Source organism: Triturus cristatus, chromosome 4_1 (assembly GCF_964204655.1).
Source record: "Triturus cristatus chromosome 4_1, aTriCri1.1, whole genome shotgun sequence".
Classification (NCBI taxonomy): Eukaryota; Metazoa; Chordata; class Amphibia; order Caudata; family Salamandridae; genus Triturus; species Triturus cristatus.
Window position 1 is genome coordinate 251210326 of NC_140585.1, and position 26966 is coordinate 251237291.

Consider the following 26966-nt stretch of genomic DNA (forward strand, 5'->3'; position numbering starts at 1 on the left):
CAAGCATTCAAATTGGTACCACCTGAGAGTGTTTGGAAGCAGATTTTAGAAAAAGAACACGAAGAGCATTTAGGGGCCACCCTAACCAAACGTAGAGTACGCTCTGCATATTGGTGGCCAAAAATGGATACTGATCTAGACTGTTTGCTAAAAAGATGTATTACATGTGCTGCTTGTGAAAAATCCTTTAAAACTGTTAATCCACCATTGATGTCTATAGATTGTCCTTCTGGTCCATGGGGAAAAAACTGGGAATTGATCTTGTGAGACCATTCAATGCTCTTCCACAATATTCGAGGTATGCTCATGTGCTCCTAGCTTATTACTCCAGATGGCCACATGTCAAATTTGTAAGTGAACCAAATTCGAAGTCTGTTTTTAACATTTTTAAAACATGTATTCATGAGTGAATGGAGTCCAAATTGTCTCAGCAGAGGTGGAGGATTTTTCGAGAACTAGTTCCGTTGAACATTTAGGGCCTCATTCGCAAGAAAGTGTCGCAGCGCGGCACCGCAAGCCCTTTGGCTGCGACACACTGCTGCACTATCAAAGCACAGGGATGCAACATATTTACAATATGTTGCATTCCTGTGCTCTCCCCTTTGCTGGCGCACAATGGGCTGCCATGCGCCGATGCAGGACCCCTTGCATCATGGTGCAAGGATGCCTGTGTCATTGGGTTGATTGTTTATGTGCAGGAAGGCTTCCTGCACATAAACAATCTGAAATGATGTTTTTCGACTTCTATGTGTGCTGCATTAGCACACATAGAACTTGCAAAACGTAATTTTTCTTAATAATTGTTTATGTGCAGGAAGGGACACCTTCCGGTACATAAACAATCGCCAGAGGTGATTTCCTCGTTCTAATTGTGCTGCAGAATGCAGCATGCATAGAAAAAGGAAACAAATTAGGAGAAATTAATGCATTTCTCCTCATTACGCTTCCCCTGGGGAGGGGTAGCATTGAGACACTTTTCCAGGTTCACGATTTCTTGTAAATCTGGAAATATGTCAGGTTCCATAAAGTTCTGCATGTAAAGGGGCCATATTTTCAAGAACAGGAAAGGCCATGCAGGGTGGCTTTTCCTGTCCTTGTGAATATGGGGCAGTAAAATGCACTGCTGGTGCATCACAAAGTGACGCACCGGTGGCGCAGGGGGCTTGTAAATAGGCTCCTCTAAGAATTAATTATATCTAGGGCTCCCAGTTTTATGGTATTTATATTTTTGTCATTTCCGTCTGTATTCATCCATATTTATTTTTTGCTAATTTTATCTGTGTATATCCATATTTCTTTTAGGTTTTGTGAAAAAATTAGGCTAAAATGTGTATATTTCTGCATTTATTTAACCAGTTAATGTACACTCGTTGCTGAACACCTGACGGGTTTCAATGAAATACACACACTCAGATGATAAACTACGCACTTATTTAAAAAAATCTTGCACATTTTAGTATCCAGATTGTGCACATCTACTGCTGTTTAAGGCTCTTTACTAAAGTTCCTTTATTTGTTTAATCCCTTGCCTGTCAATCCGCACAGCTTTTGGCCTGGCAGTCATGATTGACATCATTCAGAATCATTAAATTGGAACCCAATTTCCGTTTTTATACACATTTAAAAATAAATACAGACAGAAAAATAAATGGTTTTCTGTCTGTATTTATCAGTAAAAACGGAAAACAGGGAGCCTTAATTATATCACCCACAAACCAATCGCTTCAACAGTGTTAGTGGAGTGTGTGAGATGGGCATTATCTAACAAGTGTGTTGTTATTACAGCTGTACAAACCATGTTATGGTTTTATAGGACCACACCGCATCCATCTACAGGGGTATCTCCTTTTTAATTACTTAAGAATAGGAAACCTGCAACTTAGTTCAGACCTTCTGGATGTCTAGGTTGTTGAAGAGTCAACCAGTTGACAAACGTTTAGATTCTTTTGTAAGAGCTAATGTAAATAATGCTCAGCGCAAAAAAAACATGTATTAGGATCATAGGTACAATGTAGAAGATAAACCCATTGTAGTTGGTGACCTAGTTTGTATAAAGAAACCAGTGTTTGTATTTTAAAAAAAAATCCAAAATTCATTGATCCTGTTGCAGTAGATAATGTGTTTTATAACTCTATAAGAGTAAAGGGTTGCCTGTGGTGGAATAAAGCAAAAGTAACCAAGGTTGCAAACAATGTAAGTGATGAATCTCCTGGTACTAGGTCCAATGAAAAAAGAAGCACCTGAACGGTAGCAGTTCTGATCCTGTGTTCAGAAGTGCAAGGTGTCACAGGATACCGATAACATACAGGTAAATTTGCTGGAGAGTTGGTCATTTAGTTTTTGATAGAAGAAAGCTGTTACTTCTTTCCTGTGTTTTTTTTTAAACTTCTTTTTTATTGATTTTTAAACAATGTTGAAAAATTACGGTTACAAGGCATATCATAATACTCATTTCACATCTTACATTGCATGAATTTTCCCATGAGAACTTTGCATTCAGAACTTTGATTTTGGCAGAACTTGACAGTTAACATTCCTTACTCATCCAGATTAGTCAGAGTTCGTGTCTGACTCAGTCAGAGTCGGATCACAAATGTTCCCTCTATAGGCCTTCTATGCCCCCCACACTCGTTCCCACTTTTTAGTGCACCCTCAATGTATTCATGAAATTGAAATGAAATTTTGTACTTGTATAGCGCACTGCTGCCCCAGCGACGGGGCGTCCTGGCGCTGTACTCATACCGCTGTGGAACCCTTCCTGGCTTTCCCTGTGAAATGTCCACTCCTGGGCACCCCCAAGGTGAAGCCAGGCATCCCCAGCGCTGTTGGGGCCGTTGTGGAGATTAAGCAAGCTATTGCCCAGAGTCGCAGAGTGGGACCCATGATTAGAGTAGGCACCGAGGCGAGAATTATCAGGTCCGAGGAAATTGAGCCCAAGACCCACCGAGGCGGGAATTGAACCCTGGTCCTGGGCCAGATCTCTGCATCAGGGTCTGCCGCTCTAACCATTGAGCCACACTTCTCCATTTATGCTGCCTTTTCTGCCACCATAGAACCATTCATATCACTGCACTAGTCCCGGTGCATCGGCGAGAATTGAGAACCCCAGTATTTAGCTATGTTCCGTTTGGCAAACCTCATTCCTAGCGTCGCCCAGTCTTGTGTTACATGGTTAAGGTCTGTCGGTTCCCAGATATTCAAGAGACATCATCTGGGTTCTGGTAGGGTAGTTTCGCCACTAACCTGTGTGATGGTTCGCATAACCGTTGCCCAGTATGACGTTATCCGCGGGCATTCCCACAGTGTGTGATAAAAAGTACCCACCGGCCTGTCTTAGACAAAGTACATTGTCAGCCCTTCCTATTTTATGGATCTTAGGATCACTCTGGTGTAATAGCTACGATGTAGTATTTTCAACTGTATTAATCTTAATTTTGAGGATATTGCCACTACGCGAGGGGAGGAGAGCACGTCCTGCCAGTCTGTGTCATCTGATTCCCAATGTCACTTGACCATTTTTCGCTAAGAGTTTTCGTGGGATCTGGTTGATTATTATTAATTTTACGGTAAGTGAGGGAGATGGCCTTTTTGTCTATATATTCTGTCAGTAGCCTGTCTTCTAAGGGGGAGGCCTCAGGTAGTGTCTTACCGGCAGGTATAGCTGTCATAAGTGCCAATTCGTACTGATCCTGGAGTTCGGCAAAGGTAGCTACTTCTCCCTTTCCTGTGGTTTTGATATTATTGTAGAGTCTGTGTTCAATTTTGCGTTGTTCATATTTATATTTAAAGTAAAACAATTTGTTTGCTAAAATTATTTTATGTGACTATTTTATTTTTCAGTGATTTTTCTTTTTTTTTTCTTTTTATTTAAACAAAAAAAATCTTGTAATATCTTTAGAGTATTCACAGCTGAATACTGTAAGGTATTGGTTTTGTTCTTAGAACGTGCATGTGCACTTTTCCTGGCCAGTCCAAAATAAGACTAAGCAGGCGAGGTTACTTACAGGACACCAGGGGGAAGAAGCTGTCCATAGAATAGACCAGGCGTCTTTCAATCTTGTTTTGGCCGAGTCATGTCCTGTGATAGCTAATGATTTGAATGAAGCCCTAGGGAATTTCACCAATTGGATAGATAAGGCGGTGGGGTGCCTCACTCCTGAGACCCGGCTTGGGCATCTTAGGGTCTCCCCCCGAAGTCATTGTTTCCTGAAAGTGCAGAAACAGCAATGTAAATGGTTGGAACACAAATGGTAACAGGATTATTGCCCCACTGCTAGAAAAATTCTCAAAAAGACACAAAAGATTTACTATGCCGCCATTTCTCTAGCTGAAAGCCTCTACTATGCAAGCGAATAGCTCAATCAGGAAATAATGGCAAATACATTTTCCATCTTGTTCAAAGTTTCCTTTACCCTAAAGCAGAGCCCAGCATCCACACCCCTTCGCTTGCTTGGTGTGAGGAACTGTCTAGCTTCTTTTTTAATAAGATCCAAGCTCTTCAAACTAACTTTGGCTTTATGGATAGCCAGTCTGTGGCTACAGTCCCCTCTTGGCTGTCGTCTTCCTCCACCTCGGCCAAAATCACAGCCTTGGAACCTATACTGGTGTGGGACTCACTTAAATCGGGCTCGCCTTCTGATCCGTGTCCAGCTAAACTGCTGGCTGACGCTTCTGAGGTGATCAATCTGGTGATGAACACACTGATTAATTTATCTTTCACATCCGCCACAGTCCCTTCAACCTGGTAACAGGCGATGATTGTTGCCTTACTTAAAAAACCTACATTGGACAACAATCTTCCCTCCTGCTATCGCCCTATTTCCCTTATCCCAGCTGTGGCTAAGGATTATGAAAAACTGGTTAATAATTAGCTGTCTGATTTTGTGAAACAACATGGTCTTCTCTGTAGGAGAGTAGGATCTGCTTCTTATGGTTACCCCTACTTTATGCTGATGTTTCACTGTTTTTCGACTTTAGTCTGGCTGGGGCTGTTACTTCCTCTCTAAATTGATTACCAGTACTTTAGGTACACTCCAGATTGGATTCCGGGGTACCCTTTTAAGTCCCTAGTATATGGTATACTATGTACCCCAGAGGCCTACCAGGGGCTGCAGCATGTATTGTGCCACCCCTGGGAAGCCTTCCAAAATGACACCACATGTCTGCTACTGCAGCCTGGGTAAGGTGGTGTATGCACCCCTTACTGAGATATAGGTTCACTATATCTCTCCATATCACTGCAAATGTAAACCTATCAGTCACCCCTATGGCAGGCCTTAACAATCCTGAAGGCAGTGTGCTGGGTTTCTTGTGAGAGGGTGCCCATGCATGAGCAGAGCCCCTCTGCAGCTTTCGGAACCTTTATTCCGGGGTTGTTTGTGCTGCAGCCAAACCATATACTCTTAAGTGCATTATAAGCTCGCCGTAAATGCTAACTTTGGGATGGCTGCATGGACACATGTCGTGTTTGGTGTCAAACACCTCGGAATCATACCTCCACACCAGTAACTGGTGTGGGAGTATGATCCCACCCTTCTAGAGGGAGAAACATGACAGCACCGGTATACCTGGTACCAGCTAACAGAGCTCTGGCAGCACAAAATGGATGCTGCCAGTCACAGACACGGGTCTGCCCTCCTGCTGCTGGACAAAACTCCGAGAGGGGAGGCCTGGACAGTAGGTTTCCTGTCACAGGGAAGTGTCACCACCTCCCAGACAGGCTTTAGTGTAGTGGAGCTGTGTGGGTGCACTTCAAGAGTGCTTTGAAGTCAGCACCGGGGGCACATTTGATGTCCTTATGCATAGTCCAGCTCAAACCAGTTACAGAGGCTACCAACCCCTGCTCTGGCGCAAAACTGGACAATGGAAATGGGTGTAGCCACCCCTCATTCCTGACCCTCCCATAGGTGGGTCCCTAGAGTTTGTCCCACCCCTTCCTTGGGTATAAGATAGGAACCCCTGGCTACAGGACTTTAGATTACACCTGGACGAAACTCTGATACAGAATCCTGGAACTTCGACGATCTATCTTGAACTAGATGACTGAAGAATCTCCCTTGGACTAAAGGAGTTACTCCCCTGCAAGGCAGGCACCAAAGACGCATCTGACCGGTTTGCATCTCCAAAGCTCTTGAGGACTCTGAAGAACTTTGCAACACTGGAGGTGGGTTTCCGTGGCCTTAGAGGTTGATAAGCGCCCAAAGCAAGTCTGAGGCCCGTATCCCGCGTGGCGTCCATGCAACCCGAACCCCTGGACACCTCGTCACTTTGCAGAAGCATCAGCTTTCCAACTACTCCTGCAGCTGAGCTTTGCGTTACTTGTAGCCCTGACCCCGATCAGCCATTGCACCGAAGATTGCCCGCCTACACTCCACGAGTGTTCTGTGAGCTGGCCCTTTGGGTTTTCTCTCGTGGTCCCTTCACGATCCGTAGTCTGTCAATTGGTGGGTCCCTGTGAAGGCAACTTTAACTTCAATTGGGCTTACCTGGTTGCTCCAGATGTGCCCTGAATCTCCATCGCTTGGGGAGTCCCCAAGACCTTGCTAGTCCGCACCGAAGCATCTTTTCTCTTCCTGCGTGGGTTGCTGTTGCCAAGGCTTGTTGTATTCAATCCGAGCACCGACACTGCAGCACTCGACATCCTTCGTGGGACAGCTCCTGGTCGTCGGCGACGCCTCCTAGTCCTCGTGGCTGCAGAGTCAAGCTTCACCTCTTCGCACTAGAATCACCCGACATTGGTGGGCATTCGTCTATCGTGCCTCTGGTCACTGGCAAGTGACCCAAACTCTGTCCCCTCTGCTTTCAGGTTCTTCTGATCTTCGATCCAGGCTTGGATCACACCAGACACTTTTCTTCTTCCCGGCAGCAGCATTTAGCAGCAAATCGCCATTGAAATCAACGACGATTCCTGACACCATGTGACACCTATGCACCCGGTTTCCCTGGGTGAGGTAACTCGAGTACTCCAGTGCTCCCTTGGGTGTTGCCCCTAGAACCCTCTAAGTCTAAAGGGGTGTGCTCAAAGTCCTCTCCCAAGTGTCCTTAACTTCTAAAATTCCAACCGCGATTTTCCCATAGAATAGTATGGGGCTCGCACCTCTGTTCTCACACTGCACACGTCCCCCGTGGGTCTCCCGTCTCACTACCAAGGGTGGTTCCTTGGGGTCCCAGCGATTCTACATGCTCTAGGCATTGTCTAGTCAAGTCGTGGTTCTTATACCACTTTCTTAGTATATGGTTTGGTCCCCCCCTGGGGCCCAACGTATATTGTGCTACTTATTGCTATTTTTGAACCGTATTATTGTGTATCTTGGACTCTAATCTCATAAAGAGATTAGTAGTGAGTGTTTAGAAATAAATACATATATTTTATATATACCTTGTGTGGTTCTCCTTTGGTTTAGTGATTCAAAAGGTTATAATCTGGTAAACCAAGCTGCTTTACACTCCTTCAAAACTTAGCCTGAAGGCTGCTCTCCATAGCTACCACTTGGATAGCTTTCAATAAAGGTTGTCTTAATCCTATTCATCTGTAAGGGTGTTTGGACTGGTACAAGGTGCCCACTACAACTAGTGGACAGCATATGCCAGGCCAACTTCTCACATTCTCCACCCGGCCCAATCAGGCTTCAGAGCTTCCCACAACACGGAAATTTCCGAGGCCATTCATGTAACTTTAGATGCGGGGGGCAGATCAGCCCTCGTCCTTTTGGACCTCTTGGCAGCTTTTGATACCATGACGCATGCCCTGCTCTTGTCCTGTCTTTAGGAGATTGGCATAATAGGGTCTACATGGAAGTGGCTGAAATCTTTCCTTGAGGGGAAAAGCTCAGAAAATCTGGATTTCCCCCATTTACAGCCAACCCCCAGAATCTGATGACCGGAGTTCTGTAAGGTTCAGTATTGCGCCCTCAATCAATCAATCAATTAATCAAGGCATTTATTAAGCGCACTACTCACCCGTGAGGGTCTCAAGGCGCTGGGGGGTGGGAAATGCTGCTACTGCTCGAAAAGCCAGGTCTTGAGGAGTCTTCTGAAGGTCAGCAGGTCTTGGGTCTGCCGTAGGTGGACGGGGAGGGGTGTACCAGGTCTTGGCAGCGAGGTGGGAGAACGATCTGCCGCCGGAGGGCGCTCTTCGGATGCGGGGGACTGTGGCGAGGGTGAGGTTGGTGTAGCGGAGCTGGTGGGTGGGGCGTTGAAGCGGAGTCATCTGTTGAGGTGCGCTGGTCTGGTGTTGTGGAGTGCCTTGTGTGTGTGGGTGAGGAGCTTGAAGGTTATCCTCTTGTTGACTGGGAGCCAGTGCAGTTCTTTCAGGTGGGGTGTGATGTGGTTGCGGCGAGGAATGTCGAGGATCAGGCGTGCAGAGGTGTTCTGAAATGGCTGCAACGCATCCAGGAGTTTGTCCGAGGCTCCTGCGTAGAGGGCGTTTCCGTATTCCAATCTGCTGCTGACGAGGGCCTGGGTGACCGTTCGTCTCGTTTTGGTGGGGATCCACTTGTAGATCTTGCGGAGCATGCAGAGGGTGTTGAAGCAGGACGACGAGACGGTGTTAACCTGCAATGTCATGGAGAGGGTGGAGTCGAGGATGACCCCTAGGTTGCGTGTGTGATCGGTGGGTGTTGGAGCTGTTCCCAGTGCGGTTGGCTACCAGGAGTCGTCCCAGGCTGAGGGGTTGGATCCGAGGATGAGGACCTCCCTCTTGTCTGAGTTCAGCTTTAGCAGGCTGTTCCTCATCCATTCAGCGACAGCCTTCATTCCTTCGTGGAGGTTGGTTTTGGCGGTGTGGGGGGGTCCTTGGTGAGGGAGAGGCACAGCTGGGTGTCATCGCCGTAGGAAGATGACGTTGAGGTTGTGCAGTCGGGCGATATGGGCGCGTGGTGCCATGTAGACGTTAAACAGAGTTGGGCTGAGGGATGAGCCCTGGGGAACGCCGCAGATCTCGGTGGCTTTGGAGCGGACAGGGGGGGGGGAGGTGGACGCTCTGTGTTCTGCCGGAGAGGAAGGAGGTGGTCCAGTCCAGGGCCTTCTCTTGGATCCCTGCGTCGTGGAGGCGTGTGCGTAGTGTGCGGTGGCAGACCGTGTCGAAGGCGGCTGAGCGGTCCAGGAGGATGAGGGCAGCGGTTTCTCCGTTGTCTAGCAGGGTCCTGATGTCATCGGTGGCGGCGATGAGGGCGGTTTTGGTGCTGTGGTTGCTGCGGAACCCGGACTGGGACGGGTCCAGGATGCTGTTTTCCTCGAGGTAGCGGGGTCAGTTGTTTGTTGACGATCTTCTCGATGACCTTCGCCGGGAACGGGAGCAGGGAGATGGACCGGAAGTTCTTGAGATCATTGGGGTCCGCCTTGGGTTTCTAAGGCGTTGATCTCGGCATGCTTCCAGCTCTCCGGGAAGGTTGCTGTCTCGAAGGAAATGTTGATGGCCTTCCAGAGATGGGGTGTAATGGCGGTGCTGGCTTTGTTGAAGATGTGGTGCTGACATGGGTCTGACAGAGTACCGAAGTGGACGGTGTTCATGATCTTGATAGTGTCTTCGTTGTTTATGTTGGTCCAGGAGAGCAGGCAGTTGTTGCGGATGGAGGTCGTGGGGCGGAAGTCTCAGTGGTTGTTGCAGCGGTCGTGGCGTTGAAGCTGTCGTGGATGTCTGCGATCTTGCGATGGAAGAAGGTGGCCAGCGAGTAGCTCAGGTCTTGCGAAGGTGGGATGTCGTTGGTGTTGGAGCTGGGGTTGGAGAGTTCATTCACGATGTTGAAGAGCTCTTTGTTGTTGTGTGTGTTGTTGTCTAGGCGGTCTTTGAAGGAGGCCCTTTTGGCGGATCTGATGAGGTGATGGTGTCTGCGGGTGGCGTCCTTGTGGGCTGTGTAGCTGTCTGGTGTTCGTTCACGGTACCAGTTCTTCTCTAGTTTTCGGCAGGTTTGCTTGGAGGCCTGGAGGTCTTCAGTGAACCAGCTGGCTTTCTTGCTGGTGTGGCTGTTGGAGGGTTGCTTGAGCAGGGCGAGGGTGTTGGCGCAGTTGTCGATCCACTGTCTGAGTTTGCGGGCGCCGGAGTCTGGGTTGTTGGGTGCAGTGGTGCGTGGTGGGTTTCTGGAAGGTGAGGTGGATGCAGCGATGGTCGATCCAGTGGAGTTCGGTGGGTGGTTGAAGGCGATGTGGGGTGTTTGCAGAGAAAATGGGGTCAAGCGTGTGGCCGGCAGAGTGGGTGGGTGTTGTGACGAGCTGTCTCAGTCCGAGGTTGTCAATCAGGGTGGTGGAGTTGGTGTAGTTGTTGTTCTCGATTTGGAAGTCCAGGTCCCCGAGGAGGATGTAGTCTGTGGGGGTGAGGGCGTGTGTACTGACTAAGTCAGCGATGGAGTGTGAGAAAGTGGCTCTGTATATACTGTTCCTTAATAGGTCAGGGTGTACAGAGTCCACAGACCCCAAGGGTTTAACAGAGGTTAAAGTTAGATATAACCTTACTCTCCAAAGTGCTAGCCTGGTCGAGCAGTAAGGCAGTATCGGAGGGGAGTGTAAACCATTTGTTTTACACACTCAGTCAGCAAATGGTTCCACACACTCAATAACTGAACTCTAGGCCAATGGTTTGTATATAAAAAATATATGCTTGTTTTATTTTAGAACCAACACTTGGAATTAAAATATACTTTCTCGACAGGAGATGTTTCATAAAAATACTTTTGTATATGCAATAGACTTTTTAGTAAACCGTTACAAGTAGTTGCAGTAGGCAACTCTATTTCTAAACACAATACATTGAGCTCAATGATAAATTCAAGTTATATGCAACAGATTACTTTTTAGATTACTTTTGTAATTCCAGGACTGGATCCTAGATTCCGTCCTGGGTCAGTTCTCAGAATCAGTTGATAAAAGTCGACTTTGGTACTGTAATGATTTTTAACTAATATTTATCTACTTTAAAAGTTGACACTTAGAAAATATTTCAGAGCAAACAATCAATGATTCCCTATGGAAGAAAATTCAGGTTATAGGTACAGTATGTTCTCGTTACTTTTGTAATCCAGTACTGGCTGCCTAGACTCAGTACTGGGACCTTTATCCAAAACAGGTAAGTAATTAAGTTTTCAGATATACGATTTTTGAAGAATATTTAAAGATTGCAGAAATCAACACTTGGAAGAAATTTCACAGAAAAACAGTCAATGGTTTCCTATAGAAGTAAAATGAGTTAAAGGTAAGTATAGTTGTGGGTACTTTTCAGAGTCAGTGCTGGGCACCAAGATCCAGCACTGGGAGCTCACCTAAGAGCAGGTGAGTAAATTCGTTTTTGTCACTCGGCTGACTTTTGGTGAATATTTGAAGATTTGAAAAGTCCACACTTAGAAGAAATTTCAGGAAAAAGCCAATCAATGTTACCCTATGAGGAAAATAGAGTTTGCGGTTTAAGGGTAAGTACTCGACTGGCAGAGTTGAGGTTCTGGGCACAGACTCAGGGGTCTCCCAGGGTCAGGTAGGTACAGTTGGTTCACCCTCAGCGACTCTAGGACGGCCGGGTGCAGAGAGAGTTAGGCCCAATGTTATCCTATGAGGGATAGGGGGGCCTTGGTTGGTGGCTGCTGTCTGGCAAGCCACGCGGCTGTGGGAGCTGGGCTCCTGGTCACTTACTCAGGGCAAGTGGGGAAGTAGGAAAGTGTAGAGTTTTCACTGCCAGGGCCACTCGGGCGGCTGGGTGCAGAGGGCTTTTGAGCCTTCGGGCGCTCAATGGATTTCAATGGGAAATCTCCGGTTTGGAAAAAGACTGCAGGCTCGGGGACGAGGACTCTTCAGGTGCCACCACCACTTCAAGAGGTAAGTTGGGTAGTTGGAGGATAGGTAGGTACCCCGGGATTGGACACAGAGGGCCGTGGGGTGCCGGGTGCAGGGGTGCCTTTTGGTGTCGGAAAATCTTACCCTCTGTTGATCGCGGTTGGGGTGGCACACTGTTCTGAGGCTGCAGGCTTCTTCAGGATTGTCGAGGGGGGTCCTTGGGTGCCGGACTCGGGGTCACAGTCGCCGTGGGGTCGTCCTCGTGGGTTTAGTTCACTCCGGCACCGGCCAGGCTTGGCTGGTGTAGAGTGGGCTGGGATCGCGGTTCCGGGCTGCTGCCAGGGGTGAAAGGTAGGTTCTGAGTAGAGACTCTACTCATGGGAGACCCAGGGGATCAGAGTTCAAAGGTAGCCAGGTCCTCCGGGGTTTCTGAGGTTGCTGGCCACAAGAGATGCCGGGTTTGGAGCAGGAGCAGGTTCGAGGTCGACAGGCCGGTAGGGCTGGGGCCAAAGCAGTTGGTGTCTCCCTCTCCTTCGCAGCTGCAGGACAGGTCTTCTTTTCTTCTCGCTCTTCTTGTAATTTCGGAATCTGGAATCTGGGGAAGGAAGGTTCAGGGTGCCCCTAAATACTAGATTTAGGGGCTTTACAGGTAGGTCAAGGACAGGGACCAATGGGTCCCCGTCCTGGGGTGGGTACACCCCCTATCCTGCCTTTCTCCTGTGGGAGGGGGGCAGTAGCCTAGTCCTGATAGGGTAGGGCTCCCCATCTTCAAGATGGCGAGAGCCCGGAGATGTGCTTCACCTCGCCTCCCCCACCTGAGGGGTGGGGTTGGCAGGCTGGCACATCCCCTGTCCTTATTTGGGGTTTCCGGCCAAAGCTTCCCGCCAGAGTGGGGGTTGCAGGGGCCTGGGGAAGCTCACAGAGGCGGCATGCCTTTGAAACTTCCCCCTGCCCATCCTGGGGGAGGAGATTTAGCACCTCGCCCAGGATGTGCATTGTTGAAGGACCAGGAGAGCAGGGGCTCTCCTACCCAGGGGTCCAGCAACATGTCTGCTGGGTGGCAGCCTAGGCAGCCTCAGAACAGACGTGGATTTGTAGGTTAGGTTTCAGGGGGCACCTCTAAGATGCCCTCTGGGGTGCTGGGTACATTAAATCCCACACTGGCATCAGTGTGGGTTTAATGTGCTGAGAAGTTTGATACCAAACTTCCCAGTCTTTAGTGTTGCCATTATGGTGCTGTGGAGCTCGTGTTTGACGAGCTCTCAGCACCATGTACTCTTAAATGGCAGCACTGCACTTACAGGGCTCAGGAATTGACCTGGGCACTGTAGGGGCACAGGGCTCCTGCTCCTGTGCCCACACCATTGGCATAAGGCACCCAGCTAGAGGGGTGACTGATGTATGCCATGGCAGTGTAGATGATGGGCATGGCACACAGGGATGTGTGCCATGTCGACTTTGTTTTGGTTTTGCACCCAAACACACAGCCTGCAAAGGCAGTGTGTGTGTGTGTGTGTGTGTGTAAGGGTACAGGGCCTCTAAAGGTGGTACAAGGTGTGCTATAGCTCTTAGAGGCCTCCCTTGGTCACAAAGCCCTGGGTACTTAGGGTACCATTTACTAGGGCCTGACATGTGGCCAGGGTTTGCCAATTGGGGCTTGGTTTGTTTTAGGGAAGGAACATAGGCCCTGGGCACCTGATTGGCAGGAGTCCAGGGCACACTCAGTCAAAGTACATTCAGCAATTCAGCAAAAGTGGGGGCATACCATGCAAGAAAGATGGCACTTTCTCACATGGAGTCATAGAACTGTGGTCGGGGTCCGGGGGGTCTGTAGACAAGGGTTCCTCTGAGGGTGGTGTTTGGGTCGGTGTGAATCTGGAAGTGCAGGTGTTCGGCAGTGCTGAGTGTGTTATTGGTGTTGGTCGAGACTCTGAGAGTGTTCCTGTGGACGATGGCGATTCCTCCTCCATTGGTGCGGTCCCTGCGGGTGATCTTGTAGCCTTCCGGGATGGCTATGGTGATGTCAGGTGTCGAGGAGGCGTTCAGCCAGGTCTCCGTCAGGAAGGCGACGTCTGGGGAGGTTGAGTCGAGAAGGTCCCAGAGTTCAACGACGTGTTTGTGGGCGGAGCAGGTGTTGAGAAGGATGCAGCTGAGGTAGTTGGGTTCTTTCCTGGTGGGCGGGTTGGCGGGCCGTATGCTGGAGAAGCTGCAGTTCTGGCAGAAGAAGGTCCTTGGGTGCTGTGACGGATCTGATAACTCTGGAGACCGAGGGGGTTTTTTAATCGCTTTTATTTGTCTAGTCTTTCGTTTACGAATGGGGGTGGGTCTATAGTAAGGTAGGGGAGCTTCGGTGATTCTTTCCCTGGGCTCTCTCCTTCCCGCCGTGGTCCTTCCTCTCCGGATTCTTCCACAGTGGAGGTTAAGCTGGACGGGTCTCCCCAGGTCCCTGGGTCTCACGCGCTCAAAGAAAGAAAGAAAACAGCCCTGAGAACTCGGGTTTCGGCCCGGTCTGATTAGGGGAACGGGGGTGAGGGAACACTCGGTGCACTGGTAGACAGACCTTCAAGTGAAGTGGTGCTCAGGAAGGGGTGTGACGGGATGCATACACCAACGCTACTGACTAGTGCCCGGTTGTCCCCTTACTCGGTCCCTCCCTTTCTTTCTCCCCAGCCCCGTATGCGCTCTCGTACCTTGGAAAGCCACGCTCCTCCGTGAACGTGGCTGGGCGGCTCACGGGGTCGTTGGCCTCCTGTCTCTCGTCGCTGGGGTTCCACGTCGTCTCCGGCCGTCCTCTGCTCCTCCCTCGCTCCTCCGCAGTTCCCAGTCTCGTCCGTACGTCCCCCGATCTTCTCCTTCGGTGTTTCGCCTTCCTCTCCGCCAGTTCTCGATATCCCGCTCCTGTTCCTCTCAATCAACTCCTTCCGCTCTCCGGTGTCCATGCACATCGTGGAATAGGCTGCACTTCCTATATCTGCCCAGGCTTCCTCGTCATCGCTGTTGGGGGTGGGGCTCTCTGCACAGGCCTGCCAGTTAAAGGAACAGACACCAGGATCTTCTGTTACGCCGGGTGTCGGGGTTCCCATAGGGAACCACTCGTTTTGCTGTGGGAGGGGAGAGGGTATTGGTCAGAGTCTTGTCCTGGACGCCACGTTCCTCGGTCCGCTTCACCCCGTGACAGGTGCGCTTTGGGGTGTCCAAGCAGCAGGTGCGTGAACGTCCGGCGTTGAGTGCGTGGAGGGTGCTGGCATTGTAGCGGAGGCGGGCGTCATGGCGTTCGTGGGGCTTAGGGGGTCTGGCGCGGTCCTGGCGTGGATGGGCGCAGACGGGCTTGCCCTAGGCGTGCCTCCGGGGCGCCAGTGGCGTGGCCGCTGCGCGGCCTCCAAATAAGGGGAGGCGGGAGGGAGGGGAAGCTGGGAGGCGGGAGCGGGGCGGCGAATGGGCGAGCAGGGGGGCGGGGCTGCAGGGATGCAGCGTCGGGGAAAACTGGTGCGAGACGGCGGGGGGAACAGAGGCAAAAAGAGGACGCAGCAAAAAGTTAGCAGGAGGGAGACAAAAGGAGAACTAGGCAATGCAACAACAAGACAGCAAGAAATACCAGGAGGGAGACAAAAGGAGAACTATGCAATGCAGCAACAAGACAGAAAGAAATACCAGGAGGGAGACAAAAGGAGAACCATGCAATTGAGTAACAAGACACGTACAGCCAAAACCAATACAGCAGCGTGGGGAGCGACCTGCCTGCGAGCAGGGTCAAAGGTCGCTCTGTTGTTCAACATCTATGTGTCTTCTCTCTCCCGGTTGGCAGAGGATCTGGAGCTTAAGTCATTGCATATGCCGATGACACTCCGCTCATTTTCACATGGAATAAAAATGAATGCTCCACTTCCCATGTCAAAACATGCCTGACAGCCGTTTTACACTGGCTTACTTCGGCTCAGCTGAAATGCAATGAGGATAAAACTGAGATTCTCTTCCTCAGTTCTGGCACTCTTTTTGGCTGGATCAGTCTTCTCTGCCTCCACAGTGGGTCAACCCGCGAAGAACTTGGGTATTTTGTTTGACGAAAAGCTAAGCTTTGGCTCTCAGTTTAACAAGCTGACTGGAATGTGCTTTGGTATCTTGAAAGCATTGAAAAACTTTCTTTCACTACTCCCGCTCTCTGCAAGGGAAACTGTTACCAGAGCACTGATTACTTCGTGCATTGACTACGCCAATGCATTATACTTTGGTTTGCCCGGCTATTTACTGAACAAGCTTCAGATAGTCCAAAATGGCGTGGCTAGAACTCTTCTCATCCTCCCTAAGAGGGTCAGCACCAGGCAACACCTACATAACCTGCAGTAATTGCCGGTAAAAGGGAGGTTGAAATTTAAGTCCCTGGTAATGGCACATGCAGCCCTCCATGGTGTATTTGAGAAAGCGATTTAGGTTCTATGCCCCTTCCAGCGTCTCTACTCTTTTTCATTGCTTATGGCTTGTACTCCGAGGCTCTGCTTAACAAGGGTAGTTGGCAGCTCTCTTTCGTATATGGCGGCAGTGGCCTGGAACCAACTTCCACTAGACTTAAGTCACCTTTAGTATCCTAAGATCTTTAGGAAGAGGCTGAATACCTTCATTTTTAATAGCCTCTTTCTCTATTCCTGTTCTCATTCCCCTGGGCGTGCGACGGGGCACTCTTTGAGTAGCTGTGTGCGATGCAAATATCTATAACATAATGTGTTAGAATTCTTAGACTGTTGAAGGGGGATTTGGACAGTTTGGTAGTTGCTTGCGAGCAGCCTGGGATGATTCAACAACGTGCTTAATTTAAGCACTAAAACTCAACATGATTCACCTTTTTATACAGGTGTATTTTCAATTACCATACACTGCTTTGGTTTTTTTGCCTCATTTCTTTATTAAAGGTTTTAAACATGCAAAGAATATTAGCGTGAGAATGCAGATATTTCCTATATATGTTAAGCGGAATATATCGCCTAGTGTAGTGGGCACATCAACAGTAATGATCGACACAATCAACAAGCTTGAGCATGATGAGAAAGACATCAAAGTTTAACAACCTACTTCTGGAGCGATTATACTGTGGGTAGGAAAGAGGAAAAGAACAGCGGAAAGGACGGAGGAGGAGTATGGGTAGTGGTGTTGGCAATGGTATGATATAACATATTCTATATCACCAGCAAGATGATTAATTGCAAGCTCATGTGGTCACTGCCGCCAAAAGCCTCTGTGGGCAGACCCTCCATGTTTTTCAGGATTTCTCACAGACCAGTCCAAACCTCACCTCTGTTGTGGCCATGCATACCTGCACCACATTCAGCTGATTAAGCAGCATTACATGACCCAGGACCCTAGGACCCTGGTATGGGTAATGCACAAGAGGCGCCTTGTAAACTCTGAAAGCACACATCTTGCCTGTTCAGAGTTCCACACTCCTTTGACTCGAACATTTACAACTCTGTTTTGACTGATCGAGTGCAGGCCCATCCGTATTCTGAAATTTGCGTTCTCAAGCTATATGCATGAAGACATGAATCCAAAGCTTTGTTCATTATCTCAGTTTGAGGGGGAAAAATCTGGATGATTTCCTGTCTTCCATTGTATAAAAGCATGTATTACAGTTATGAACTCCGACTACAAGAGGATATTTTGCTTGCTGGATCAAGAAGCCTTTTGTTGTGTTGTCTTAAAGCAGCGTTATTGTATGTTGACCCTACACAAGATCTGTTCTTGATTCCATTGAGGATACTGGGTGTGCTCATTGACGTTCAGGATTTTTGAGTCACCTTGCTGGAGTGCGTCAATTCCGAACAAGTTCCACTCTTGTGCAGTGGCGGTTCAGAGTCCCCTGGCACCCTTTGGCAGCTCGTCTGAACCCAGATGTCAAGAAGCTGTGGCTACCGTTCTGTTCTCCTCTGATGGATAATTCTCTCTTGGAATCTGAAGGCAGGTCTCCAATGGTTCCGGACGAGGGAGTTGAGGTCGTTGCTCTCACTCCCCACAGTTCACAGCTTGTTTTTTCCCAGCTGCACGTGGAGGTCAGGGTGCCTGTCCTCTTACTCCTTCATGGCCTCTTCCTCCTGACACGCAGGTAGTGTTGCAGAGGCACATACAGAGCGAAGACCCTCTCCACTGTGGCCCCCACCTGGTATACAGGGGTTGCGGACGGCACAAACAAAGGAACGTCTCCCTTCAGGTCACAGCTCTGTATTGGGCTCAGTCTCACAGCGCAGCTGAAATGACGGTATCCCTTATTCTTCACTGTGGCTCCCACCTGCAAGGGGATACAGACTCTGGCATACAGGCAGGCAGCCCGATTGGTGCAGCCACCCTGACAGTCCAGATTCTCACTCTATGATCCCAAGATCTAGGCAACGGATCTCCATTGCATCTTCCTCCCTCCAAGCTATCTCCTTCATCTCACAGGGCCAACTGGTCTTGGGTCAGGCAGAAGCTGGTGCTACAGGTTCTAGGCAAGTGTTCTTGATCCTCCTGAGTGATGTTCTCTCACCCAGCATGGAAGGCTGGCAGAACCTTAGTCCTCCGTCATGGTCACAACAGGCAGAACTGAGCTTCTCCACGCTAAGTCATTAATTCTTTTTACAAACTTGAGTAGAACAATCAAGATTTACGTTTAGTTGGCCCTCTGGAGCGCCTCTTTTCACAGCCCTCCTTAAGTGCACTATTTTCTCCACATAAAAAGTCCCTTCTAAGGGAAATTGTTTAGAGGTATCTGCCTTTGAATACCAATGTCATGTCTCCACATTTTGACAGTATTCTTTACCAAACACATATAAGCTGTGGTATTTTTGGGTGATATGGGGATGTTGTTTGAGTCTCTGTCCTCATTTCATTCCATTGGCTTCTTTGCCATCTGGCACTAGTTTTGGGTCCGGCTGCATCCATTTACAAAGGCCATCGCAATTATCACCCTCCTACCTAGCTGATACGCTCACCGTCTCTGGTGGTTCCTGGCGCACACCGAGCAGGGTCAGAATTAGACTGCAGGCTGGTATATGTAAAAAGGAAAAACAAGACCGCAGGCATTTTTTATGTGTACACCCACAAACTAAAACATCCTCCTTTTATCCATCAGGACCACCCCAAAGCTGCTCCAATTTAGGAAAGAGTTGAAGACTCTGCTCTTTCAAGAACACTGAACCACAATGGTGCATTTGCCGTTCATGGACCAGCTGCCTCTCCTATCACCTATTGACTTTATGCTTTTCTTTGACCTTGTACAGCGCTTTGCTGCCTTTTCGCTTGGTTTGCACTCTAGAAATACCACATATATACTCTAACATAAATATACAGCAGATCACTCTGTATATAAGCCTTTATTTGGACTATGGATGTGTACCTACATATGTGTATTGCTTTGTATAAACATGTATAATAATAATTATGTTTTTAAAGATCTAGATATTCGTTCTGCTTAAATTGTTTTACATATTACTTACAGTTGTATTATTCTATGTTTAACAAGTATATAAGTGACTGCACAAATAATAACATTTTTTTATCAACTACTTATGTTATGTTATGCAACACTTGGCGCGCACGGATACTCAGGAGTGTCCCGGCGCGGAAGCTAATTTGCCGGAGACAGAGGGGAGCGTTAAACAAGGCTGTATGTTAATTGAAAATCAAGGTTTTTAACTGCTTTTTAAACAGCCTAAGGTCTTTGGTGTTTCGTAATTCGTAGGGGAGGGCGTTCCAAGCTTCGGCCGCCCTGAAAGAAAGGGAGCTACCGCCTGTTCTGGCAAGGCAAAAGCGTGGAATAACTGCGAGGCATTGAGCTGTTGATCACAGATGTCTTTGGGGCACATAGAAGTCAAAGCGTCTCCTAAGATAGGAGGGCCCGGATTTGTATAAGGCACCGTGGGCAAGAGTAATGGCCTTAAACAGAACCTACTGCTCCACCGGGAGCCAATGTAAATCCCGGAGATGTTGCTTTGTACTCGATCTGCTGGAAATGCCCAGCAGCACTCTCCCTGCCGTATTTTGAATGGTCTGTAGCTTTTTCAGCTGATAACCGGGAAGGCCAATATATAATGCATTGGCATAGTCGATGCGCGACAGGATGAGGGCACGAGTCACCATTTCCTTTGCTGGTCTGGGCAGAAGTGGCAGGAACTTTCTAAGTAATTTCAGTGTGCTGAAGCACACTCCAGCCAATTTTTTTTATCTGCTGTGAGAATCTGAGGTCCTCGCTGAACCAGACCCCCAAATTCTTCACTGGACTCCCTGTTGAGTTAGGTTTGGGGTAGTCCTCCGGCCAAAGATCTTCCCTGAAATTCGGAGTGAAAGACCCATATAGGAGGACCTCAGATTTGTCCTCGTTGCATTTGAACTGCGCCCCAGCGAGCCATTTGAAAACTGCAGAAAGACAGTTTTTGGCTGAGTCAGGGGACATCTTTTTCTTTCCAGTTAAAGAGGAGCTGGGTATCATCCGCAAAAGCAATGATCTTTGCTACCAGCTTCTCTGCCAAATAGATTAAAGGCATGATGTAGACGTTGAAAAGAAGGGGGCTCAAAGTTGATCCTTGAGGGACTCCTGTAGTCACCTTTCTTGGTGCCGCGGAAAACGAGGCAGCCATACCTGCTGTGTCCTGTTCTCTAAAAAGGATTCAATCCAATCCCATGCTGAACCCGCCATTCCAATATTAGAGAGACTGGCCAGAAGTTGACTATGTCACACCATATCGAAGGCGGCAGAGCGGTCCAGTAAAATCAGGGCTGCTCTGCCGCCTGAATCCAGGCATTCTCTAATAGCCTCCGACATCTCAACAAGGGCAGTCTCAATGCTGTATGTAGCCCTGAATCCCAACTAGGCTGGGTGGAGGGCACCGGAAGTCTCAACAAACTTAGAGAGTTGTTTGTGGACTGCCTTCTCACACACCTTCACCACAGCCGGGAGAAGTGAGACAAGTCGGTAGCTGGCTAGAGTAGCAGGGATTAAGGAGGGCTTTTTTTAGCAGGGGGAGTAGTTTAGCCTGTTTCCACTCCATGGGAACCGTGGCGGTTTGAAGCAATCTATTAATGATATTGTTAACTTCAGGGTTAACTACCTCCGCAACTGCTGCTAACTGCCTAGCTAAGCAAGGGTCAGCAGGGAGATACGGGCTGAGTCAAGGGCGGGGGCATTCGGAGTGGGTTGCCCCACCTGCACTTGGATACTTGACCCGAAGCTGTCCTGAATCGTTTGGATCTTATCTATAAAGAAGCCGGACAGCTTCTCACACCAAGAGTTAGAGGCAAGAAAGGCAATACGTTCCGCTCAAGGCTTCAGAAAACTCTTATCTACAATTGCTTCACTATTGAATTACGAATAATAAAAACAAATACATTAATTTATAGTACAACACTTAAGTCTGAGTTTATTAAATGCAACTTTAATCTACATATATTATCTTCCTTATGCACATATATATTTTCCATGTACTTGTATATCTTTATATTTATTACTTTGCTTCTAATTCAGCATAGCCAATGCACTACCCTATATCTCACCCTATATCCTCTACCTCCCCTCGAACTCCTCTCAAACCTCTTTCTACTACTCTTCTCGATGCACTACCCTATTTTTCACCCTATTCCTCTATCAATATATCCTCTACCTCCACTCTCATTCTTCCCAAACCCCATACCACTACCATAATCCCCAAAATAACGCTTTCTAGACTCTTCCCACCTCTACCCCTCCTTGGATCATCTCATAGCTCTTTTCCCAAACAAGCCTTTCTAAACCCTTCTGCCTGACTCTTCCCTCACCACCTCCCCTTTACTCATCCCATACCCCCTCCTACTGCTATGAACTCCCAAAAAAACAAAAAGAAATCTAGACCCTTCCCTCTTCTATCCCTCCACAGTTCCTTTTCAATCCAAATAACAGACTAACATGTCCACCACTCAAATTAATTTCATATTTCCCTATACTAATTCCTCACTAATCCTGTTTGGGTTCAAGAGTAGCTTGCTACTCAACTTAAAGCACTCCAACACCTCATCAGGGGTAGCAAGCGCTATATAAATGCAAACCTTTTCCCTCTTCTATCCCTCCGCTATCCTTCTCAATCCAAATAACAGACTAACATGTCCACCACTCAAATTAATTTCATATTTCACTATACTAATTCGCCACTAATCCTTCATGGGTTCCAGAGTAGCATGCTACTCGCCGAAAAAAAGCGCTTTGACTCTCACACATGTTATAGTTAGGTGGACATTTCACTCGTAAAAAAACAATGAAATTCCCCCGTTATAGTTAGTGCAGGCAACTATAACTCACGCGACCGCAATCCTCTGCTGATGACGTCAGATATTACATCACTGATGACATATGTGTCTTTCTGAAAAATAAATATTTGTAATATATGTATAGCTAAAGATTAATGGAAGAAGACATGGGTAAATAAGTGTCTAAATACAGTGATGTAATATCTGACGTCATCAGCAGAGGATTGCGGTCGCGTGAGTTATGGTTGCCTGCACTAACTATAACGGGGGAATTTCATTGGTTTTTTTACGAGTGAAATGTCCAGCTAACTATAACATGTGTGAAACCTATGGTTTTTTAAGTGAATTTGCAAGGTTTTTTAAATGCTAATTCGTAACTATAACGTGTGTGAAACCTATGGTTTTTTCAGTGAATATATATCTATATATATATATATATATTTTTTCTACGATTGTCGATTCCAGTCAAAGAAAGAATCCACACGAGCCCACTCGATCAGTAAAGCAGCTTTATTCTTCAGTAAGCAGAAGAGGACTATATATATATATAGTTTATGATCTGTTAGCAATCGCTCCTTGTACACACAAATAAGAGAAAGGGTACAAGGTTGAAAAGATATCTTATCACAGAAGAAAACTGTTTCTGATTTTTATCCAGGGCCTAACTTTGGCTGATCAGTAAAACAAACTATGCCAGGTTTTCTTAAAATGTGTACGTAAAGGTCATGACTGAATAGTCTTCAGAATGTCTCTCTCCCCTCCTTGTTCTTGTTTGATCTCACAAGTCTGCATTATTAAAGTAACTGTATGATCTGCTTTTAGACATTTTCTCCAGTTTTACAGGTTGTTTACTCTGAGAAATGTGTTATTTCCAGGTCGATATTTGTTCAAGGTCGAACAGTCTTAAAAGTCCTTCCAGTGCATGCCTAGTCCTCTTTAAAGTAGCTTCGAAAGTCACTGTTTGCATTTTTGCAATCACAATACATTGGTCATGCTCTCTTGTTTAGCTGCTCATTATGGTGAAGCCATAATGGCTACCACTAATGCTGCTTCCTCTCATGTTGTGTAGATTTCTTTTTTTATTTCTGGAAAGTATGGAGGAACGTAGCATAAACTCAAGGGACTGGTAGTCATTGGTGACTTTTCTACTTGGGGTACTTAGTCCAGTTTCCTTTGTATGAACATCTTGGTTTCTGTCTATCTTAGTGTTTGGCCTGTACAATAGTATGCCAGGGGCTTTAGAGCCTGGCACAGCCTAGACTTGGGTGTACTAAGCCACCTTTAATTTTAAGACCTGGACTGCATGCTGCACAAAAGTGCTTTGGTTTCCCTACCACTGGCCATATATCTCATAAATATAGAGAAAGATACATTTCTCTATTGAGTAACTACAGTGAGTTAATCATACTTTTTACTTTGTATTCTGGATGGAATAAATTAAAAGGACTAGCAGTACCTGTTTGTTTACTCTTAGAGTACAGAAAAATAGAAGAAAATTTCACTTTGTATGTTTCATTTGAAATGTCTTTGTAGGTTGCAGATCTAGTGAAGGAATGTCGGCAGACATTGGCAGAATGCCTGTTTGCATGGACCTGCCAGTCACCGTTGGGCAAGGATGACACACTACTGCTAATTGGCTACCTGGAGAAAGTGAATGTGGAAGCGGATGGTTCATTGGATGCTGTAAACCTGTCCCTTCTCATGGCCCTTCTCTACTGCTTGGATGTCAGTTTTCTGGAGCAATGCACCGAAGATAGGGAAGGTAATATCGATTTTCATGTGTGTCCTTTATGACCCCTGTCTACCGACCAGTCTTGATCTTCATCTTGTACAAGGTAAACTTAAAGCATTGGCTTGACGGGCTGTTGCGGGCAGTTAACATTTGGTAGACCACCCTTTGTTCTTAAAATCTGTGTGTTCTAGATTAGCTATATGTCATGCTTGTATGGCCTTTCCTTGAGATTTTAAGGCAATGTATGCTACGGGGCATTGGTTGTAACAGTTAATATTGTTTAACTCTGATATCCTGGGACCACAATGCTGTTATACTCCCACTGGTTGATCAGTTACTCCCATTGTTGAAAACCAGAAGCACCTTGCAGTTTCTGTGCTAATGTTTCCACCCCAACTATTATTGTAGTTCTGCAAGAACCATACTGGAGCTTAAATTGAACCCCGTGGCCCATATTTTCTGTAGGGGCGTGAACTACTGGTGTGGCTCAGAAAACTGTGGCAGTGCCCAAGCCGAAACCTAAGGCTTCTTTTTTAAGTATCTTTACAGTATCTGAGACTTCAGTAGCAGTGGTTTTCTTTTGATCAAGCTGAGGAATCTGAGTATGAATAAATAGTGAATTTATAGAGCTCACTGTTGCTCACTGGAGAGCATCCTGGCGCTTAGCTGGAGACCACTTAACCTGTGTGTGATAGCACGGAAAAGAGAACAGAGTTGAGCTAGATAAAAATTGTCAGAGAGAGTCGGGGGTAAAAAAAAAAAACAGGTCTTCAGACATTTTTTGAATCTGGCTTTAGTGTCAATAAATCTAAGCGAGCTTTGGAGTTGGTTCCAAGCTTTTGCCCCAAGCACCATGAAGGATTTCCCTCCCCGGGGTTTAAGTCTAAATGGTGGAAGCTTTAAAGGGTTGGCATTGGAGTATCTCAACACCCTCTGGGTCCTATGATGACTGAGCAGAGCAGTGAAGTATTTGGGATCGTGGTATTGAAGGCTCTAAACGCCAATATAAGGATGAATAGGACCCTCTGATGGATTGGTAGCCAGTTTAATCTTTTCAGGGCTGTGGATACTGAGCTCTGTTTAAGTTTCAGCACCAATCTAGCAGAAGCATGTTGTACCATCTGCAGTTTAAGCAGTTGCTTAGATCTTCCTGCATAGAGACTATTGCAGTAGTCAAGTCTGCAGGTTACTAAAGCGAAAGCAACTGTTTTCCTGGTGGCCAGGAGGATGAATTCAACGTTTTTTTAAATGGGATTTAATCCAGTTGAAGCACATGCCTGCCAGAGCGTGTGGGTGGAAAGAAAGGGCGGTTTAAAATTTAACGTGTAGATTGTTTGCCAATTCGACTGTGGCAAGGGTTGGGGGAATTGTTTGCCAATTCGACTGTGGCAAGGGGTGGGGGAATGAAGTTGGGCTACCATTGCTTTGGGGGCATCAGGTTTGACTTCATTATTATTTATATGTTTTTAATAGTGCTAGCTAGACCCGAAGGTATCGGAGCGCTTTACATATAATGCGAGATCATTAGATTGAAGTACATGCAACAATACAGACAAAGAAAATTGTTCGGCCGCAGCGGTACTTTGCGAACAAAAGAATTTTGGATCTATCTGCATTATGTTTTAGGTGGCTATTTTCTATCCAGATGATGACATTGGCGAAGCAATTTTTGAAGTAAAGTTCGGATCCAAAAGAGCCTTTGTCTAGGGATAGAATCAATTGTGTGTCTTATGATGTGGTGGCAATTCCATAGGAGGTTATCCGGGAGATGAGAGGGGCCAAATAGACATTGAATAGCGCAGGGCTGAGAGATAAGCAACTGAATTGTCCTAAAGCTATCAGTTGTCTTCTGTCGGTCAGGTAACATCTGATCCACGACATTGCCCTATTGAAGATGCCAATATCTTTGATCCGCCTCAAAAGAATAGTGTAGGAGATGGTATCAAACGGTGTGGAGGGATCAAGTAATATCAACTGTGCATTGTTGCCAGCGTCCAAGGTCATTTTGATGGTCTCGCATACCTCTAGTAGGGCAGGCTTCATAGAGTGATAAGGTCTGAACCCTGATTGGCAGGCATGTAGTGAGTTGGAGTTTTTTAGGAACGAACTGAATTGTCCATTTACAATTTTTTCCCCCAGCAGTTTGGTCAACAAGGCGGGAAATGGGCCTAAGATGGACAGTATTGAGGGGTTTGCTAGTTTTTTTGTAATGGGGCTTTCATAGGGTGCGTAGATAATTGAACAGCGTTTGCAGGGGCGAGCGAGAGGCGCTAATTCATTGGCTGTGTTCATAATCCAGTGGGTGAATAAATTAAGGTTGTCCGGTAATGTTCCTGTGAGGGAAGGAGAGGTGATTGCTAGCTGGGTGTTTAAGATTAGGATTCGTCATCTTTCTCCATTTATGCAAGGTGAGGGGAGGCTGAGATCAGCAGGGGAGATGGATGGGATAGGAATATTGATCAGTAATTTAAAGAGGGCGAAACAATGATCCGAACATAATTGGGTTATTGGTTTCTCGAGAACTAATAGAGGCTAATTGGTACAGACTCCATCAAGGACATGCCCCACTGTCTGTGGGACCACTAATTGAGGAAGGCCTTTACTTAGAGTTTCTCTAAGGTTTGTTACTTTGGAGGTTTCTGTGACATCATAATGATAGTTAAAATCACCAAGGGTAGTGACATTCATTGGCGGTGGTATAGTAAGCAGCTGGCGAAGGACTGGGAGGAACTGATCTTGAAAAAAATCTTAGGTTTTCGGCTCCATTAAGGGAGCCAACCTACATTGGTAGGCGTTGCAGAAGATGATGGCTAAGCTTCTTCCGCGACCTTCAGCGCGGTCTCTTCTGAGGATCGTGTAACCCGACGGAAGAGCAGTGGCAATATCAGGGTTACACCATGGTTTGAGCCAAGATTCTGTAATGAATAGGAAATCAAGGTGAAGATAAATGATCAAATTGTGAACTTCTTCTGTTTGTTTACTAAGGGAGAGTGCATTAATGAGCCCACCTGTGATGAATTTCATGACCAGTGTGGAAGCAGAAGTGGCAGCAAAAGATGGCTTATAATATTGACCAAACTTGCCTTTGCAGGAAATACAAGACAATGGTCCCTTTAAGTGGAAGGGGTACAATGTGTGCAGTGGGGAACTTTATTCATAAACATTTTTAAGAAGTAAGAAGAGAGCGAATTATCTTGTGTTAAACAGGCAGGGGGGCTAGCGCTGGCCACGGATGGGC

The 26966-nt window shown here is 47.0% G+C and overlaps 1 protein-coding gene across 1 annotated transcript in view; it reads left to right on the forward strand.

Annotated features, from left to right (window-relative positions):
• NUP205 (nucleoporin 205) overlaps nt 1-26966 on the forward strand; it is an 839084-nt gene that overhangs the window by 72751 nt on the left and 739367 nt on the right. The window contains exon 6 of the mRNA XM_085651995.1: nt 23530-23758. Within this exon, the coding sequence (XP_085508121.1) occupies nt 23530-23758 (229 nt within the window). The remainder of the gene's footprint in view (nt 1-23529; nt 23759-26966) is intronic.